This window comes from Bidens hawaiensis, unplaced genomic scaffold (genome assembly GCF_021521415.1).
Source record: "Bidens hawaiensis isolate Kalapana, Puna unplaced genomic scaffold, B.hawaiensis_p1.1 tig00061261_1, whole genome shotgun sequence".
NCBI classification, from domain to species: Eukaryota; Viridiplantae; Streptophyta; class Magnoliopsida; order Asterales; family Asteraceae; genus Bidens; species Bidens hawaiensis.
In genome coordinates this window covers 1,119-23,242 of record NW_027506485.1, presented here as the reverse complement: position 1 = coordinate 23,242, position 22,124 = coordinate 1,119, and the positions used below count along the sequence as shown (strand labels likewise).

The 22,124-nt window shown below is 41.6% G+C and overlaps 1 protein-coding gene across 1 annotated transcript; it reads right to left on the bottom strand.

Annotated features, from left to right (window-relative positions):
* Nucleotides 1–18,099: 18,099 nt before the first annotated feature.
* Nucleotides 18,100–21,880, bottom strand: LOC143617984 (uncharacterized). The gene is made up of 11 exons (XM_077090356.1): nucleotides 21,520–21,880; nucleotides 20,785–20,938; nucleotides 20,435–20,502; nucleotides 19,929–19,999; nucleotides 19,648–19,851; nucleotides 19,392–19,555; nucleotides 19,258–19,313; nucleotides 19,122–19,174; nucleotides 18,726–18,894; nucleotides 18,559–18,656; nucleotides 18,100–18,477 (listed from the first exon to the last, which is right to left on the bottom strand). Exons 1-11 carry the CDS (start codon nucleotides 21,683–21,685, stop codon nucleotides 18,361–18,363), a joined length of 1,320 nt encoding a protein of 439 aa, XP_076946471.1. The 5' UTR covers nucleotides 21,686–21,880; the 3' UTR covers nucleotides 18,100–18,360.
* Between the last annotated feature and the right edge of the window lie 244 nt (nucleotides 21,881–22,124).

Sequence of the window (22,124 nt, the reverse complement as noted above, 5' to 3'; positions counted from 1 at the left end):
AAAGAAAAACGAAAAAACTCACAAGAAACAAAAAAGTCTGAATGTACGAACAAAGAAAAACCAACTACAACCCAAACCACCAAGGAATACCCAAAACATTACAAACAGTATAAACAAATCTGATTCACTTATGTGTTAAACCAATCAAAATTATGTAGATGTATATATATTATTCTTTTAGACGTTCCTTGAAAGTCACAAATTGTTTATCTAAACCTAAAAATGTTCGTTACCTGCGAATAAACTTCAAACACAATCGGTCAATTTTTTTTACCATTAAACAAACGATTGCTGTTTGTTCTTCAATTTTTCGCCTAATCATACAAATTTGAGCCTTCAATTTTATAGTTGCAAATTATTTTGGATGTTAAACAAAACTGAAGACACTGTACATTTAAACGTTCTAACAAAAAACGAACACCTTTAAACGTTCAAGTTTAGAAGTTCTGTACCAAAACTTTAGAAGTTCTAACAAAAAGGTTTAGAATTTCTAACAAAAACATCAATCAGTTATGGAATTGCAGAAATAATGCACTCAATCGAGCTCTGATTAAGGTTCAAAATATTATGTTTAAACGTTCTGAAACAAAACTTAAGACCTTTAAACGTTCTAATACGTTCAAAGAATATCTAACAAAAAAAAAACATCTTTAAACGTTCTAAGATGTTCTGACCAAAAAATAACATCTTTAAACGTTCTAAGAAGTTCTGACCAAAAAAAGAACATCTTTAAACGTTTCAGCCTTAAGTCTTTAAACGTTCAGGCTTGAAACTTTAAACGTTCAGTTAAAACCCATTGCTCAAAACTCAAAATTGATCAACTGAAACTTCAAATTGATGATTAATTGGACCAATTTCAAAGTTTAATTGATCAATTAGTTCAACAATTTCAATTTCAATTGGCCAATTTTATTAAATGACCTGTGAACAAGTCGACTGAGGAAGATGGTATACGGTGGACGGAATCGTTGGATGGTGGACGGTGGACATAATCATTGGATGGTGACGGATTGTTGAACGGTCATGGTGAATGTGGACAGAATCTATGGGAGCAGTGGATCAGATTTGATGAAAATTACAGTATTGCCACCGCGTGTTATTTGAAATCGACGAGGATATTTTATTTGTGATAAATAGTTTGAATAAATTGTTGGGCCTATACATATACTAAACAAATAGCACAATTGTACAAATACAAGGTGCAACACAGCAACCAAAAGTCTATATGGCATATATATAGAGGCTTTGGTCATTTTCATCAAGTGTTAGATAAAAGCAAAATAAATGTTAATCTTCCGAACCAAACATATCATTCAATGACCTACTATTCAATGTGTCTATTTATAGCATATAGAGGCTTTGGTCATTTTCATCAAGTGTGAGCTCAAAGGAGAAGTCTCCATTAACTTGAAACATTTACAAGTAAACAAATATGAGTAGGTTGTTACTTATGATGAACATGATGCTGATGGTACTGATCTCTGTTGTTGTAACCTTAGTTCCACAGGCCCATGCCATCTCTATTTCTCAAATAAGGCAGATTGCAGCCAAGAATAATATAACAGGTTTGTTCGTGTTTGGCGATTCAAGTGTTGATCCGGGGAATAACAACCGCCTTAATACGGATGATAAGAGTAACTTTCCACCATATGGGATGGACTTCTTTGGTGGTCGACCCACCGGGAGGTTTAGTAATGGAAGACTTGCCACTGACTTCATAGGTACATGCATATATATATATAACATGCTTTCATACAACTAGCTAGCATAATACTATTTGATTCTTAAATATATATGATCTGCCGCTCTCATCACCGCCCGCGAGCACCACAACTAGAAATCAATGCGACAATCATGTTCTGCTTAAGTTTGATACATTAACTCAATCAAACTTGATGTATATAAACTCTATAAAATATAAACCAAACATAACAACAATTTTCTTTGGTCAAAAAAGAAAACAATTTGTTTTAAAATTTAATTTTGATATTTTATATGCAAACGTTACGAAAGGGCTTGTAGCCTAGATGTATCGTTGTTAACATGCTAGATGATTGAGCATTTTAGTATCAGGATAAAGATGCACATGTAAAAAGTAGTTTTAGAATGTGTGAGTTAGCGCGTATATAAAAGCTTCGTATGCCTTGTTGTTCAACAATAATTTCTTAAAGTACATATATAAGATTAGTATTACTGCCAAACTCTTCACAAACAAAGCTTCCAAGTTCCAACATTAATATGTAGTTAATTAATAACATTTTCAACTAGGTTAAGTTAATGAAAAATAATATGGATAACTTTATATAATAGTAACAATTTTTTATCATTGCACCAATTAGGTTATTGAAATTTTTTTTGTTTCAATTATGTCACTCGCAAACTTTTTTTTTCTTAATATTCAGGTTACCCACAATTTTTTTCTCTCATTTAGATTACTTAAGTTTTACATATGTACTAATTATACGTTTTTTTATCATTTAGGTAGATAATTATCTGACGTGACATATTTTTCATTTAAAAATTTTTGTAAACGATGATGTGGACCGATGATATGTAATTTAAAATTAGTGACATGGATTTTATTAATTAAAGAAATTGACAAATTAAAAAAACATGTTTTCTTAATTATTAAAATATATAAAAATTATTTTTGTTTGTTTTCTCGAAGAACACCATATTTCAATTTTGTTATTATTAGAAATACTTTTCTATTAAAATATTTTTAGTTTTTCAATTTCATATACTAATTAACTTTATATCATTTAAGCATAAACATATGGTTAAAATTCTAAAAAAAAAATAAATTAAATTCATCTAACATTAATTTAGTTAAATGATATATAATAATTAGCCATTCAGAAAAATGATATAATAATTCAAAAAGATAACAAGTAATTCATCGTATAATCTAATTGAGACAAAATAAATAAATAAATATTCTATTGTGAGCAACGTAATTGAAACAAATAAAGTTAGAGTAACCTAATTGGTATAATGGTTAAAGTTTGTTACTATTCTATGAAGTTTTCTCAAAATAAAACTACTGATTTGTAAATTTAATCGGTAATGTATTTTTTTATTGAGAGCATGTGTGTTTTTAAGAGGGAGACATTTTTAACAACTCTAATGGAGAAGATTTAAATAATAATTTACTTTCAAATTAAAAAGGTATTATTATATGAGATTAATTGGATTAAGTTTCATTATTTATTTGATTTTCATAGTTTTTTTATTATAATTTTTAGTTTTCTTGGGTGTCTTTCATTACAGATCGGTGAATGTTGCATTAAGTGCAAAAAAACACGAGAACGCGTCGCATTCATTTTATTGCATTGAAATGCTAACTTGCACATCTATGTTATATTTATTAATGAATTAAATATTATTTAACCATTATCAAAGTTCTAACAATTTATGATGTCATGAGTACAAAAACAAAAAAAAGTAATAATAATAATTGTAATTATTGATTTTATATCATTCAGCCGAGGCATTGGGTTATACGAAGGAGATACGACCATATCTCGACCAAGAACCGATGAGACCCTTCGATCTCTCCCATGGTGTTAGTTTTGCTTCTAGCGGTTCTGGCTATGATGACCTTACGGCTCAAGTGTCGGTATGTGCTTTACTAACATACTTTTTTTAAAATGATACAACTATGTCGTATTATTATGATATGTATAACACGATATGCATAGTAAGATAACAACGCCTCACCATATATATGGGCTTGAGATAGGAAAAAAAAATTAAAAATAATAATTTATGCGTACATGTATATTTATAGATGTATACAATCTCACTATACTAATAAAAGAAAATAATGATGATGATGTGACAATTTTACATTCATTCTTGGTCTAATCTCTCTTCTCATTCGTCCTACCTATCCATGAGTTATGGAGTAAAACCATATTAGCAAATATGTTATAATTTTCTTTCTAATTCTCTATTATTTCATCTAATTCATCGTAATTATCCATTGGTCATGAGTCAAAATAAGTTTGTTAAATGGGTTACAATTTAATTTCTAATTTTCTAATTTCTCATCTTATTTATCTTACATATCCATGGGTCATGGGACAAAACAATTGAGTAATGAGTTATAATTTCTCTTCTAATTTTTTAATCTCTCATCTCATTATCATAATTATCCACGGGTAATTTGTCAAAACAATTTTTGCAAATATTGTATATAAAAAAAATCGAATTTGTAAATTTGAGATTATAGACTTCTTATTGTCTGTACTATATATTTTATCTTCTTTTTATCTATAATTTTATTTATTCTTTCTGGATCTTTTTATCTTTATTATTTTACAAATCCCGTGTAATACACGGGTTCAAAAGCTAGTACTTTAATAAAATAATTCAACCTTATATAAGCTAATATCACGTCTTAGTTGATTAATTTTATCATCGATTGATTTTTAGTTTGTCATACTAATATCAAGTTTATTTTATTGATCATGTGAAGAATGTGCTGTCCTTGTCGCACCAATTTAAGTATTTTGCGCATTATAAAAGAAACTTTAGCATGAAGGTAGGACCGCAAAAGGCCCGTGAATCTGTCAAGAACGCCGTGTTTATATTAAGCATGGGAACAAACGATTTTCTACAAAACTATTACGTGGAGCTCACACGACGTGCCCAATACACTGTCGACCAATATGGAGATTACTTGATCTCTCTTTTAAATGGTTGCGTCAAGGTACTCACTTTTGAATGAAGAAAACGTAACAAAATAATGTGAATAGCCATTTTGTTACATGTTTTATACCGTAGACATTTGAAAACAACTTCACATGTATCACGTCAGTGGTATAAAACATATAAAAAGTGACTGTTTATATTTTCTCAAAAGTAAAACATTAATATAAGTAATTTCTATGACTATATGAATTGGAGTATAAGATAAACATAATAATATATGATGAGTATGAATTGTTGTAGAAAATGCATTCCATGGGAGCAAGAAGACTGGTGATTGTTGGGGTTCCTCCTTTTGGATGCATGCCTTTGGTCAAGACGCTGAAGGGCGCCAAATGTGACGACGAGTACAACAACGTAGCTATTTCATTCAACTCGAAGATAAAAAACGCATTGCTTACATTAAAAACAACTTTAGGGATGAAAACGGCCTACGTCGACATTTATGGCCTCGTTCAAAGTGCAATTCAGAACCCTAGTAAATACGGTCAGTTGTTTCTTTAACAATTGTATGAGATATGCATTATATCACCGCCTTCTATTTTAATTTTGAAGGAAATTATATCATGTACAGGGTGAAGAGGTATGTACCCGCCTCAACACCAATCAAGGCGGGTCAACCCACAAGATAAAGACATTATGAAGGCACAAAGCCAAAACCTAGGCGCATGGCGCATACAAAACATGCTCAGGCATCATATGCTCGCGCATCACATATGCACGCGGCGCATATCACATGCTCTTGCACATCACATATGCTCGCGCGTCGCATATGCGCGCGGCGCACCATCGCGCGGCGCATTATCACACGCTCGCGCATGAAATATCTGCGCGTGAGAATAAAAAGAAGACTTCGCGCATCCTCAGGATGGGCGCATATCACACGTGCACATAATCAACCTCGTCCTTATCCAAATCAGGGTTAGGGCAACCTTGATTGTGCACGTCAGACAATCTTCTAGAAGGCATCTTTTTAAGGAGTAAGAATATGCTGATGTTGACAGCTGCCAAATGAAAGGTCGACAACTCAGCATGACACGTGGGCTACCACATAATTACAACCAACGAGAAAGCGCCAGGTGTCCCAGAGGACACATGGCGCAGTGCGGTTGGAGGAGGCCAACGAGGCTGAGCCCAACCAGTGGAAACCCTAGCACTATAAATACAGCATCAACTCCACTTTGATGGGACATTCATTCACACTCAATCATTGACAGTTACAAGCAGTGATATCACATTCAATCACATTGAATTATATTCACTCACAGTCAGTTACAGAAAAACACACAGTCACATCATCAAGGGTATTCAGCGATTTAGCAATACCCTTGAGATTCACTTACATACAACATTATTATCTTCTCCAAAAGATACTGATTCTCACGCCGGAGGGTTACCCCAAAGAGGACCCCTCTGTCCCTTTCTGAGGGGTAAGTAACGGCGCTGTTCTTTTTGTAGGTGGAAGAACTCGGATCCAGAAGAACCATCGGTGAAATAGTTTAATCACACCCGAGGAAAGTAGATCTGCTACCAGTGAGTAGATCCACGTTTCTTCATTGGCGCCATCCACTGTTACAAACGGCAATCAGATCTCATCCAGATCTAAAAAATTCAATCACCATGGTTTCTGGAGTTCGTAACGTTGATCAAGCTCTGGAGGATATTGAACGTGAGGGTGTTAACGACGGACAGCAGGTTCTGAGGGTTCCGCGTGATTCTACGCGTACCACCAGCAACCGTCCCTTCGTCACAACCCCTCACGGCCAGACTGAAACTCCTCCAGACGATCGCACGTTACAAAATATGGCCGGCGCGAAGCTGAAGGGACCAATGGGTCCAGAAGATGAAGCAGACGATCCGAATGAATGGCTCATAAATGAGCAGCGGCGTCTGATGGAAAAGTACACTGAAATGATCAAACAGAAGAAGCTAGCCGACCAAACACAAAGGCAAGCGATGGAGAAGCAGCCCACAAAAAGGCCGCGTGCGCCGGAAGAAGGGCATTCTGTTCACACTGCACACACAGAGTTCAGTGATGAAGAGGTGCATAGCATGAGAAAGACAAGGGATACTCATGCAGGAGGCTCGCAGCTCCGCGCGCCTGTGAACATGGCGCCAGGAGCCAGAGCAGATCCGGATCTGCACATGCCATACAGCCCACCGGTCAGAGGGCAAGTGGACGTAACCACACCCTACAGACCAGCCATCCTGGTAAAACACTCAAAGTTTACTGCGCGCATCGCGCAGGCTCCCATCCAGCACAAGACCAAGATGCCAAGTGGTCTGGGGAAATATGATGGCACGACAGATCCAGATGACTTTTTGCAAGGTTTCTATAACACGGGAAACCTAGAGAGCTGGACGATGCCAACATGGTGTCATATGTTTGCCCGCTGCCTCACAGGCGCAGCGCGAGTATGGTTCGAGAGCTTGCCGACAGGGCAAATTGATGGCTTCGAGGAACTATTAGAAAAGTTCCAGGCCCACTTCGTACAGCAGCGCAGGCACACGCGCGATCCTGATGACATCATGCACTGCATCCGCAGGAATGATGAAACGATTGAAGATTACATCACTCGTTTCAATCAGGAGTCCCTGGCAATCGGGGGCATAACTGAGCAGCTCCTGCGCGTGGCCTTTATACAAGGCGCGCGCAGTGATCAGTTACGACGAGCTCTCGTAAGCAAAGATGGTATGCCCACCACGTGGGCCAAGTTAATGGAGGCATCGCGCGTTTTCGCGAGAAATGAGAAACAGATTGCCCAAGATAGGGCAAGAGAAAGAGCGCATCAGGCTGAATCACCGCGCAGCAAAGAGAAGAGGGCCAAACAGAACTCTGTATGGTCCAGGTTGCAGCCAACAAGTTTTTCTTCCGCGGAAAAACAAGCGCAACCAAACTCACCCCAGCCCCAAAAGGATGCTCGTAAACACGGGGAGGGTGACAAGAGGGAGGGCGGCAGAGATCCTAGCAGACCTCTGCCAAGAATATGGACTCCCCTCACTAAAACACCTTCACAGGTGTTAAGTACTGAGAATGTCCAATTCAAGCCTCCCAAGCAACTACACTACAAGGGGCCGCAAAACAGTGGTAAATATTGTGAATTTCACAGGTCCCCGGGCCACAACACCGACGCATGCCATCATTTAAAGGATGCGATCGAGAAGGATGTAAAGTCTGGCAGGCTGGCTCACTTGGTAAAAAACCAAAGAATAGAAGATGAGCAACCGGAGGGAGCCTCTGCCAGCAAGAAGTACAAAAGAATCTGTGTGGCTGAGGGGGGACGACAAGGGCAGACGTCAAGAAAGAGAAGCGCGCAAATTCACGGAGATTGGCGCGAGCAGCAAGTCATCTTCCCAAGAATCAGGGGAGGCCCTTCAATAAGCAGTCCTCTCGTCATTACCACACACATTGCTCATTACGAAGTGTCAAAGGTCCTGGTGGACACTGGAAGCGAATCTGACATTATGTATGAGCAGTGTTTCAGAAAGTTAGACCCGGCAGACCAAGCTCGGCTCGAAATTGTGAACGCACCAATCTGTGGTGTCTCAAATGAAATCATACATCCCCTAGGCCAGATTCAGTTTGAACTAACTATGGGGGATGATGAGCACAAGCGAGCCGAAGTGGTCAACTTCTTGGTCTTGCCCACCACGTCATGCCACAATATGATCCTGGGTAGGGGAACAATTGCCCAATTTAATGCTGTACCATCGCCAGCGCACGGCGCATTGGGGATCCCTACACCAACAGGCGTAGCATTTGTTTACCGCGATCATTTGTGCGCAGTGACAACCACGCCGCGGGAAGGGAGAATGAAACTTCCAACGGCGGACAATGCGCCAGAGAAGTGGATTTTAAACCCAAAATTCCCCGACCAAACGGTCACAATTGGCGCTACCATTTCAGACGACACCAGATTGAGAGTGAAAAGGTTGCTCACAAAATACATGACGGTCTTCGCGTGGCAACACTCCGATATGACTGGGGTCCCGCGAGACTTGGCGCAACACTCTCTTAACACGTTCAAGTCGGTGGAGCCAATTGCTCAGAAGAAGAGAATCATGGGGGATGAAAAGGCGAAGGCCATGAATGAGCAAGTTGAGGACTTGTTGCGCGCAAACATTATCCGCCCGATCCGATACCAGACGTGGGTAGCCAATCCTGTGATGGTAAAGAAAAGCAACGGGTCATGGAGGATGTGTATTGACTTCAAGGACCTCAACAAAGCATGTCCGAAAGACTGTTACCCACTACCAAACATCGACGCAAAGGTGGACTCCGTGGCGCCATTCAAGCTCAAATGTTTCCTGGATGCCTACAAAGGCTATCACCAGATTCAAATGGCACCACAGGATGAAGACAAGACGGCCTTCAGAACCGACAAGGGTGTTTTTTGTTACACAAAAATGCCCTTTGGTTTAAAGAATGCGGGCGCCACCTATCAGAGACTTATGGATTCTGTTTTCAATGAACAAATCGGAAGGAATCTAGAAGTCTACGTTGATGATTTGGTGATAAAGAGCAGGGAGGAGAGACAAATGCTCAATGACATCGAGGAAACTCTTCAGCGCCTAACGGAAGTTAACATGAAGCTCAACCCGAGCAAATGTACTTTCGGCGCGGAAGAGGGGAAATTTCTTGGTGTAATGGTCACTAAGGATGGTTTCAAGGTGAATCCTGAGAAGGTGGAAGCCATCCTTGACATGCCTTCACCAGCCACCATGAAAGAGGTTCAGAAGCTGAATGGTAGATTGGTGTCAATCAACAGGTTCCTAGCGAACCACGCCAGCAAATCTACTCCATTCGTTAACACATTGAGGAACTGTTTGAAGAAGAGCCAATTCAAGTGGACGCCTGAGGCTGAGCAAGCTTTCAATGAGATAAAAGAATGTCTCATAAAGCTGCCCGCGCTCACAGCTCCACTTCCTGGCGAAACACTTACATTGTACTTGTCAGCTGGAGATCGCGCCATTGGCGCAGTATTATTGGTGGATCGCAAGGGGATCCAAACGCCAATATACTATGTGAGTCGAGTGCTCACAGACCCTGAGACGCGCTATTCCATCATGGAAAAGTTAGTTTTGTCGCTAACACACGCGTCGCGCAAGCTCCATAGATACTTCAATGGTCATCCTATTGAAGTACTGACTGGTTACAACATCCAGCAAGTCTTGCGACGTCCCGCGCTCTCCGGAAGGCTGACAAAGTGGGCGCTGGAATTAGGTGAACACACGATCACTTATAAGCCCCGTCCAGCAATAAAGGGTCAAGTTTTGGCGGATTTCATCACGGAAATCCCAGAGGGACAGATTGAAGAAGCTCAGCGCGAGGTAGACCCTCCGCGAGCAAATGATGAAGAAGATGTTTGGAGGCTATTCACTGATGGAGCCTCCAACAGCGAAGGGTCTGGCGCAGGTCTCAAACTGGTAGACCCTGATAATCATGAATATACTTATGCTATCAGGTTGGACTTCAAGAGTACCAACAATGAGGCTGAGTATGAAGCCCTGCTGGCTGGGTCTGCGCATCGCGCGCAAGTTTGGGGTTAAAAGACTAGAGGCGCATGTTGATTCTTACTTGGTAGCTGCTCAGGTCAACGGCCTATATGACGCCAAGGAGAACACAATGCCTCTGTATCTAGAGCAGGCAAAAAAGCTCGTTGAGCAGTTTGACTTCTTCAGAATCATACACATCTCGCGAAGCGAAAACAAGTCCGCAGACGCGTTGAGTAAAATGGCATCAACTAATTTTGATCACTTTGGCAAAGATGTCAGGGTGGAAATAATGAGCAGCCCGTCAGTGCAAACGCAATCGGTCCTGGTAATTCATACAACTCCTTCATCCTGGATAACTCCAATAATGGAATTCCTGAAAGAGGGGAAGTTACCGGATGATCGCGCACAGGCGAGAAAGATAAGACACAAGGCGCAGAACTATGAACTGCTTGATGGTACAGTGTACCGGCGCTCTTATCTTGGACCGCTCATGAAATGCCTGGATGCGGAAGAAGCAAGCTATGTGATTAGGGAGATTCATGAGGGAATCTGTGGAATTCACGCTGGTCCGCGCATGGTGGTTGCCAAGGCGATGAGCTCAGGCTACTATTGGCCAGGCATGTACTTGGATGCGCTAAAAGAAATCCAAAAATGCAAGGCATGTCAGAGCTACGCGCCAAACACCATGCGTCCAAAAAACAACTTGATTCCAGTCACCTCAGCATGGCCTTTTCACAAATGGGCCATTGATATTGTGGGGCCCCTGCCGCAAGCGCAAGGGCGAGTGAAATTTTTGGTAGTGGCGATAGACTATTTCACAAAATGGGTTGAAGCTAAGCCACTAGTAAAAATCACAGCTGAGGCGATGAAGCAATTTATCTGGAGCCACATCATTTGCCGTTTTGGCCTTCCTATGGAAATTGTGAGCGACAATGGCAAACAATTCACTGACAGGAAGATGTCAAGCTGGCTCAAAGAATTGCACATCAACCAAATCTTCACGTCCGTTTACCATCCTCAAGGGAATGGCCAAGTGGAGCGCGCGAATCAAAGTTTACTAAATGGGCTGAAGAAAAGATTGGAGGGAGAATCCCATTCTTGGGTCGAAGAGTTACCTAATGTCTTGTGGGCGCACAGGACATTAAGCAAAACTAGCAATGGCGAATCCCCGTTCAGCCTAACCTATGGGACAGAGGCTATGATCCCAGCGGAAATTGGATGCCCATCCCATAGGGTACTCATGATGAGCAAAACTGATAACGACCGCGAAAGAAGATTAGATCTTAACTTGCTTGAAGGGCGCAGAGAAGCGGCTATCATTAATGAAGCCAGATACAAGAAAAAGCTGGAAAAATATTATAATCAGCGCGTTAAAGAGTGCCACTTCAAGAAAAATGATTTTGTCCTTCGAAACAATGAAGCTAGTCGCGCAATACCCCCAGGAAAAATGTCCCCCAATTGGGAGGGACCTTATCAAATTTCAGAAGACCTGGGGAAAGGCGCGTATGCTTTAAAAGATTTGAACGGAAAAAAGATACCGCGCGCGTGGAACGCGGCACAGCTTAGAAAATGCTTCATGTAAAAAGTTCAAATTTGTAATCAAGGCTTTTAAGCCATCATTAATGATGATTCGCGCTATCTTTCAATATTTGTCGCGCTATCTTTCAATATTGGTTCTATTACCTTTGCATACATGTTTCACACTTCCTTTATTAAATTGGAACAATATGACAACATTATATTGACTTCAAGACAAAATAAAGCGAAGTAAAACATACATGCGCGAGCCTTAGCTCAAACGCGTTAACGAGTCTTAACTCTAAAACGTCAGGGCCTTAGCCCAAAATTACGAGCCTTAGCTCAAGCACGTTAATGAGTCTTAACTCTAAAATCGTCAGGGCCTTAGCCCAAAACAAAGAGCCTTAGCTCAAAACACTCACATACATCCATCTTACACCCCGCGCAGCCTGATCATAAAAATCCTTAAACAAAACTAAGGCAAAGTACATGCCATATCATGTTAAGGTCTCAGGTCGAGGCCGCGCGCGGAACCATAGTGGATATCTGAGTAACACAAGCTGACATGTAATGGCTAAACTCATACTTCCATACCGCGTGACACCAGCGCGTGAAAAAGAAATAACGAAAAATTAGCGCGCATGTCAGCATGAGCAAGATACTGCGAGAGCCACAAACAAAATAGAACTGAGGTTAAGTGAATAATTTCCTTACAACCTTGTTCTTATTTTAACGTTCAAGCATATCTTATATCTATATAACCAAACATGAAGAGATGAATGGAAATGCGCAAGATACGAAAAGGAGATAACAAGTTTCATTTCATTGGATCGAAATCTACAAGTATGATGAGTTACAAACTACAAGTATAAAAGATAAATATACAAAATTTGATGAAGGGCTTCTCAAGTCTCCACGTCGACGTCAGCCGCTTCATCATCCTCATCATCTCGCGCAGCATCTGGCGCGGTCTGCTCTTCATCTCCGAACTGACCATAGTCAAGTTCTTCCTCCTCATTGGAGTCTTCGATCACAACGGTGTCACGAGCAGATTCTTTCGCCGCGCCAGAGCCGCTGGCAGGGGCAACATCCCCCGCGCCACCATCATCGCCACCAGCCCTCTCGCAATCATCAAGCAACTTCTTTAGTGCGCCGAGGTCGGGCTGGTCAGCAAGCGCAGTTATCTGTAAATCATTAGAAAAGTAATGAGTACAAACACTTAGAAAGGTTAGTAAAGTAAAACTCATTAAGATCAAGGTACCTGCATAAGGATGGGGATGGGAGTATTCATATACTTTTCCCCCACCGCGGCCATGTCCGCGCAGGCCGCATCGAACTTGTAAGGGTACTCGGATGGGTTCTTCCTCAGCATGCCATACTCATACCCATCCGTAAACCCTTCAGCTCGGCCCACCAAACGCGCGGCGGCATTACAGTCCATCACAAGGGCTTGAAACTCGGCGGAATATTTCATCGCCAAAGCGCAGCGAGCCATGCCCTGTGACACCAGCCATTGGCGATCCTGCGCGAGGCCAGCAACAGACGTCTCGAGGGCAGGAACCTGAGAGTTTAATAACTCAACAGTCTCCTTAGCCTTTTTTAGTTCCTCCTTGTCAGACGCTGCTGCCGCCAAAATTTTTTCTTTCTCCGCCTGCGCAGCACCAAGTGCTTCCTGGCTGGACGCCGCCGTGGCCAAGGCCTCATCTCTATCGGCCTGCGCGGCCGCCAAATCCCTTTTCAGGCGCGCAACCTCGCTCTCCAATGATGATTTCTCAGTAATACTCTTGATGATAGCTTGGTCACGCGCCTCGGCCTGCTGTTCCAAGACACGCACTCTGCGCGCGTACTTGGCAACTTCGGCCTCCGCCAATTGCTGCTTCTCCCGCGCAGCCTGGAGCTCATGCCCGCGCTTGATGTATGCGGTGTTGGCACTTGCTCGATTTTCACTGAGCTCCGCCTGGAGTTTCTCAGCTCGCGCTACGAGCATCAGACAGGTTCCAGGCGGCCACCTTAGCCTCTCGCTGGGCTTCCACAAGAGCGTCGCGTACTTTAATATAATCACGACGCAGCTCTTGGGAAGCAGCGAAAAAAGCCGACCCAGCGAAAACATGTTCGTTCAGCAAGTCCGCGCGAGTGCGCTCCTCTTGATACCTCCTTTCAGTAGGAGGCACGGCATGAGCCCAGAAGTCCTCGCATACGCCCATGGATTGAAAGGAACTTTCTTCATTAATATTCCATCTCGGGCGGTAAACGTGGTCACCTTCCTGCAAAAATGTAAGAAAAATCCTAAGTCATAAAACATACTTATAGGGAGATACGCGCAGCGGACCAACAAATCAATACATACCTGCGGGGATGAAGCAGGAATGTCTGCGCCAGCCCCACCAGAGGTCTGCGCTGCAAACACTTGCGGCATCGCAGGGCTGGCGCGATCTCCTAAGGAGTCTTCACCTTGAACCCCCTCGTCCTCCTCGTCTTCTTCAACAGGCCTCTTCTGCTGCGACCTGGAAGGCTCCAAACCAGCCTCGCGGGGAGGGCTACGTGCAGGAGGAGGCGAAGGAGGTCTAGACGCCGCCAGTTCGGCGCGCAACACCGTCTCCTGCTCCTTGGTAATCCCAATAAGGGGAGACTCAGCACTAGCAGGAGCAGGACCAGAACCAGCGGCGCCGGCAGCCGCGCCAGGAGTATCATCAGCAACTGTTGTACCAGCTACAACTCCTATGAACAAATAAACAAGGAATGGTTTATGACTAAGTCCAAAAGGAAAAATTCAGAAAACAAATGTGCAACACTTACCTTGGCGCAACTCTGTTCGCGCGTCGAACATCGCCATAAAATTCATTCTACCCTTTTCAGAGGGTAGAACAGGGGACTTCGATGGAGTCCCCGGCGCAGCCGTAGCACCTTGTGGCGCCTGCGGCTGATCTGTTACCGTCGCCGGCTCTGCAAACATTCAAATAACCAACGGTTTAACAATTACTCAATCAGACGAAGATAGGCAAAGTATACCTGTTGCAGGCGCGGCGCGGCTTATCTCTTCAGCAGCGCGAACGGAGGAGGCGACGGCACCATACCTCAAGTGGACAGGAGGTCTGCCCACTCTCACAGGCAGAGAACTTAAAGAAACCTTTGTGGTTTCCTTAGGTCTCTTCGTTTGAGCATGGGGATGAGCGACAGGGGTGTCCTCTTTCTTCTGTTTCTTACTGGCCCCTGCGCCAGATTTCCCCTTAGCTTTGCGCTTTAGTAGAGGTGCCTCCTCTTCCTCCTCCTCCTCCTCTTCCGCGAGCTCTAGCTCGTAGTTTTCAAGCGCATCTACAAAAACAAGCGACAGAACTGTTAATAAGCTTGGGTCTTCTAAAGGAATGAACAAGAGTGCGAAGGCTTACCAGGCGCGTCACCGTCAAAGTCAAAATCCAGATCCACTGGGATGAACATGTCATCGAAGCGATCCGGGAAACCAACCTCCCCAATGCCAAGTTCGACGGAGCCGCCCTCCACATGTTCATCATAAGCGGCAAGGATGTAATCCTTGGTGACTGCGCAAAGACGAGTTAAATGATATCAGCAAAAGAAGGATGTTGGCGCAATAAAAAAAAAAAAAAAAAAAAAAAAAAAAAAAAAAAAAAAAAAAAAAAAAAAAACTTACACAACCCGTCGACTTGGATAACGGGCTCAAGCGCGCTGTCGGCCCAGAGCCTGCTCATGCCGACCCCAACCAGCGCCTCCTCGCAAATTTTCTTCGCGGGGGATGGTTCGGCGGTCAGTTTCTTAACCCATGCGCCAGTTGGGTTCTTGAGGACATCCTCATCCGCAGGCGCAGAAGTGATAGAGCGCATGGTCATACGGATGGGGATCACACCGGCCTTAATATAAAAAAACCTCTCTGACCAGTCATGAAGGCTCTTGAATGAAACAGTGGAGCACTTCACCTTCTGACTGCGAGGAATAAAAGATATCCAATTGTCTTGGATCTTGGCCTTATAAAAATATTGAAAGCGCCGAGGAGTGGGTTCCTCGCGCTGGGATTTGCACATGAACTCAAAGTGAGTCACGCGCACGAGTCCAAACGGATGGACTTGGGATATGTGAATCCCATAGAACTTCAACAGTGCACCCACAAACCTTGTCATCGGGAGACGAAGGTTGCAGTGGCTGAAAAAGTGGCTATATAGGGATATATAGCCGGCAGGCGGGTTCGCCGCCGTTTGCCCGGACCTAGGCAACATGCAGCCAAACAGGGTGGGAAACCCCTGAGAGGTGATGAGGTTGTCGAGATCCGCCTGCTTCAATTTGCAGGGGATTTCATTCCACCTTTTGGTCGCCTTGGTCCTCCCTACTTCCTCCGATGTGGTTTCAACAACCTTCTTCCCCTTTCCTTTTTGCTTCAATGTCGACATCACCACAGACTTCACACGGCGTCTTCGAGAGGCAACGGAGGTGATTGAAGGGCTAGACGAGTATGAACTATCAGACATACAACTGTAATAGCCGATAATCGAGGATTCGAATCGATGTAAACACTCAAGTCAGAATGTGAAAGCAGGAATTCGAATTTGAATAACAATAAAGATGAGGATAAAAATTACCTAAGGGCCTGCTTTTATAGGACCAAGAGAGAGAAAAGTGGCAGCTGATCGGATTCCACGCGCCCCCACTCGCAGAGGCAACCCAACGAAGGCGCGACACGTGTCCCTAACAGCTGTGTGAGGTGACAAACCGACCTGCCACGGAACAGACACGCGCCCCCACTCGCAGGTACTAACCAATGCGAGCGCGACACGTGTTCAAGACAGCTGTGAGGGGACGTGAAAGGCAACTGTAGCACCTCGAGCACACGAAACCTCTGACACGTTTACGGCGCACGTCACCACCAACCAACCACGTGTTTGGACCTTTGGTTTTCAACAAAGTGGATAGAACTTCGCGCGATGACGGAAACAACCACGAAAACGACAAAATCCCCTATAAAAGGACAATTCAGTGAGTCTAATATCTATCTTACCACGCTCGCGCGAGATAAGACACACATTAGACTGGGGGGGCTTGAAGAGGTATGTACCCGCCTCAACACCAATCAAGGCGGGTCAACCCACAAGATAAAGACATTATGAAGGCACAAAGCCAAAACCTAGGCGCATGGCACATACAAAACATGCTCAGGCATCATATGCTCGCGCATCACATATGCACGCGGCGCATATCACATGCTCTTGCACATCACATATGCTCGCGCGTCGCATATGCGCGCGGCGCACCATCGCGCGGCGCATTATCACACGCTCGCGCATGAAATATCTGCGCGTGAGAATAAAAAGAAGACTTCGCGCATCCTCAGGATGGGCGCATATCACACGTGCACATAATCAACCTCGTCCTTATCCAAATCAGGGTTAGGGCAACCTTGATTGTGCACGTCAGACAATCTTCTAGAAGGCATCTTTTTAAGGAGTAAGAATATGCTGATGTTGACAGCTGCCAAATGAAAGGTCGACAACTCAGCATGACACGTGGGCTACCACATAATTACAACCAACGAGAAAGCGCCAGGTGTCCCAGAGGACACATGGCGCAGTGCGGTTGGAGGAGGCCAACGAGGCTGAGCCCAACCAGTGGAAACCCTAGCACTATAAATACAGCATCAACTCCACTTTGATGGGACATTCATTCACACTCAATCATTGACAGTTACAAGCAGTGATATCACATTCAATCACATTGAATTATATTCACTCACAGTCAGTTACAGAAAAACACACAGTCACATCATCAAGGGTATTCAGCGATTTAGCAATACCCTTGAGATTCACTTACATACAACATTATTATCTTCTCCAAAAGATACTGATTCTCACGCCGGAGGGTTACCCCAAAGAGGACCCCTCTGTCCCTTTCTGAGGGGTAAGTAACGGCGCTGTTCTTTTTGTAGGTGGAAGAACTCGGATCCAGAAGAACCATCGGTGAAATAGTTTAATCACACCCGAGGAAAGTAGATCTGCTACCAGTGAGTAGATCCACGTTTCTTCACAGGGTTTATAGATACTACAAAGGGGTGTTGTGGGACTGGAACGATTGAATACGGTGTTACTTGTAAAGGCTTGGGTACATGTGCTGATCGAGATAGATTTTTGTTTTGGGACGCAGTTCATCCAACGGAAAGGATGTATAAGATCGTTGCCGATGAGGCCTTAAGTAATATTCTCACCTATCTATTTTAATGATCTTAAGGATATATCATAATTTATGAAGTTGAAACCTTATTACAAAACTTTGTGGGATATGCTCATGTATCATGATCTAAATAACTTAGTAATATACTATTGTTATGTGTGTGATGAGTCTTTTTGTTATAATATAATTAAACACACCCTAAACTTGAAACATATTTCTTTACATTATTTTGTGTACACTTATACATACATCCATCAAACAGGCAAACATTCAATATATGTCCTTTCCAAAACTAAACCTATACTTTATTCAACTTCTCACTCAAGCTGCCCGGTTTGTCACCGGACCACTACCCCATACATGTACTTGTACATGTGTGTGTATACATGGTACATAAATATACTTATATGAACTTGGTTAGTAAAATGGCACAAGTCTTGTCATTACTTGAAGCACATGCCATAACTACAAACTAGCAGTGATGAGTGAAGAAGTTTGGTGTTGCTTTTCTTGCTGATTAATTGTATCGGCAACATGCGCAACCACTCCAGCTCCCGCTTTATGAAACCACTCATCTTTCACCTGAAAATTACACAAAAACCGAGTTTAAATATTCATTCTTTACACTAAAAATAATAATAATGATAATAAAAAATAACGTACATGAATATTGTTATGTGCGAAGAACGGCCAAAGTGAAGAGTGGAAACTGACATCAACTTTTTTCCATCCCAATTGTTGTAACCCGCGGATCATTTCCTCTGTAATCAACAATGGAAGTGTATTTAGTTATTGGATAGCTTAAATAATGAAATGGTTTACGAGTCTACCTTCCATGATCTCGTGGTATTCGAGGGTATTTTGAGTAGTGGGGACATTTTGGGCTGCTTCTTTTGCTCTTGCGGCTTCGGGAGGAAAATTTGAGCCTTGGGATTCTACGGGTGGGCAATACTCCACATCAACGACGTGTTTATAACCATCCAAAGATTTGAAAGGAGGCTGAGAATTTAAGCATATAAATGTACATTCCAGTTATGTTTCATGCGGTCTAGAAATATTATATGAATATTCAATGTTTTCATAACAGGACTGGGTATAAAAATTTTAACTACATTTTAACTATATATTTCTGATACATAACAATATATGAAAATATTTTATGTTTTGGTGTGAACTTGCAACTTTGATAAAATATTAATCGCCTCTACATATAGGGCATAATGTACCTTAACAAGCTCAGACTCCCTTCTGATTGAGGATGTACGCCGACCAACCATATCTAGTAGTAAATGATAAGTTGAAAGAAAAACAAAAACAAAAACAAAAGCATGAAGAGCAACACATTAAACGCATGCAGGATACGATCATAGGCGGCATTGGCATACAAAACACGATATTTAAACGCACCAAGAGCCGATCTGCAACACAAACAATAAGCATTGTAATCTGACTATTTCTTTTAATGAAGATTTCCATATTTAGTCGTTTACACTTACATAAAATCGGCATCTTCAGCATCTGTTGTCATTCTCAAAAGCAGAGGCGGTCGGTCAGGTTTGCCATCGGTTAAAAACAGTTGACTACCTGTCCGTCCCACAAAAATAGGAGCCATTGGAGCTGCAATTTTTTCTAACATGGGAAGACCGAGAAGAAACGGAAGCTGAATAATAAATAAATAAATAAAAACATTATTTTATAAATATGAAGTCCTACAATCAATTGAATCGATTTCAAATAATAAAAAAGCAAAACCTGCTTGTTGCCTCTAACACCAAGGTGAGGTGTTGCTAGGGTTATAAAACTAACGGCCTCCAACCCAGCGATCTGGCCGGCTGATTTATCATCAGTACGGGTATAAAGAACACCTATTGCATATCGTGCAATTAGACCACCGAGCGAGTGGGCTAAAAATGATATTTTTTTAAGGTTTTCTCTACTCTTCACAACTTGCTTCACCTGTATGTATGTTCGTGATCAAGTATCATACATGAGATATAATGCAATAAGCACTTGGCAGCGATTTGGATACTTACTTCATCTGCTAACCTTTTTCCAGCCCCGTCAATTCCAGCAAAGGTTTTAGAGTAAGCGTTACAAGAACTTGCTGTAATAGGATATTGAGATAAAATAAAATAACTCATATATATATATATATATATATATATATATATATATATATAGGAAAGAGAGAAAAGAGGGGGGGGGGGGGGGCGTTCAATACAAAACCAATAAGTAGAGTAACTGTGAAAACCACATAACCACGTGTACCTTTTGCTTTATTTCAGCACTATGTACAAGTTTTTTATGCAGTTTTCATGGTTCTCTGCTTAAATTGGAACTGAACCATGCCAGTAAGTGCACACACATATATACATACATACACACATATAAACATACACATTTAGCCACGCCAACCCTAAAACATTACTTAAATACCAGATTTCAAACGTGCAATGATGCTATGTGTGGTTCTTCAAAAGAAGAGAATTAGAAAGCTGTGACCATAAATGAAAGAAATGAGAATATGAGGAAGTAGTACCGTATATCAAAAAGTGTCGCCCCAATCGTCTTTTGAGCTCTGCTTCTACATATTTCCAGTCACTCGAGCTGCATAAAGTGATTTAGAGTATTGTTCATGTTAGTATCAAACATGAAACCAAATGCTAAAAAACAATAACCAAATACTAATATATCAACGCGTGTTTATCAAAGCATACTGCATTTGCAAGAACTGGAACTGTTTTAATATGTTATTGACTTATTGAGTAAAGCTGCCTTTTAAGGAACATAAAGTTGACCCAAACATCTCAAATTATAAAACAGTAAAACGGCAACATCTACAACTATTAAAGATTTAGAGCAGTGTTGTAATAATAGTTAACACATTACCTTGCATATATTCCATGAACAAGGACAAGAAGATGATCCTGCTCTTCGTCTTTCACCCCATTGGCAGCACTTGGTGATATGAAGCTCCCATGAGTTCGAGTCGAGCTCATCGCGTGAGCTTTAAGGCTTTGATGCTTCCAAATATTACTTATACCTACATAAATTCAAACCCGCAAATTATAAACAAGAAACAAAGTTATAGAAATATCCCATACACGTAAAAAAAAGGGATTTTTGAATCAGGGGTGTCAGCAGAACCACCCTCGGGATTTTACTGGGTACGTTTGTTTGAACATTAAAATCCTAGTAGCTATTATATTTTCACCTCATCACTTCCATTTAAGAACATATGTTAATACCTATGAACTAGGGCATAATTAAAGTTAATAAATGTTGGTTTTAAAAGACAGGACGCATAAGATTTAATAACCCCAAAAGAATACAATAAAGTTTGAAGCTTTATGAGACAAGAACAATATAATAATAATAATAATAATAATAATAATAATAATAATAATAATAATAATAATAATAATAATAATAATAATAATAATACAATTTGGGGGAAAACACAAAATGAACAAATACCCTGAATAATTGTCATGAAAAGATTGGCAACATCTTTCCGCTTGAGTAATAAAATCAAGAAAACAAAAGTTAAAAACAAAAACAAAAGACCACCCATTTGAATAATAAACTAAACTAATCATAAGACGAATCGAAGAAAGAACAAACCAAAACAATTGGAGAAAGCCCAGGAAAATCCGTGGAAACAGGAGGACGAGGAGCACGGGTTCGGATTCGGGTTTGGGTTCGGGTTTGAATTGGATCCTAAATTAGCGTTTCTTCGAAGAAAAATAATCGGAGGTGTGGCGTAGTTGTAATGAAGCAAGGAGGCCATCTGTATGTTGTGTCTATATATAGATATAGATGTTAATGTTATGGGAGGTTGTCATCATCATCAGCATCATCATAATCGGTTCATATCATCTAATCATGTGTCTGAAGAAACAAAGGATGGAAGCCCACGCCTACTCATTTTGTTTGATGTTTGGCTTCATGTGCTCTTGTTTAATATCTTCAAACTTATAAATTCATAATTTCACTCTTTTTTTTTTTGGTTTAAACGTAAAACGAATCCTTCAAATGGGTTACTCCGTGAACATTCGTCTGAAAATACGATAGTGATAATGCACCTGAAATAAACTTGTTCAGCTCATTGATCCAATTAGTGAAAGTCACATATTCGCTTAATATCATCATCACCTAGTGTATTTGAAACTAAATATTGGGGGCAGGAATCGAACCTAGATATATGTAGGGGTGTGCAAGAAACCGAA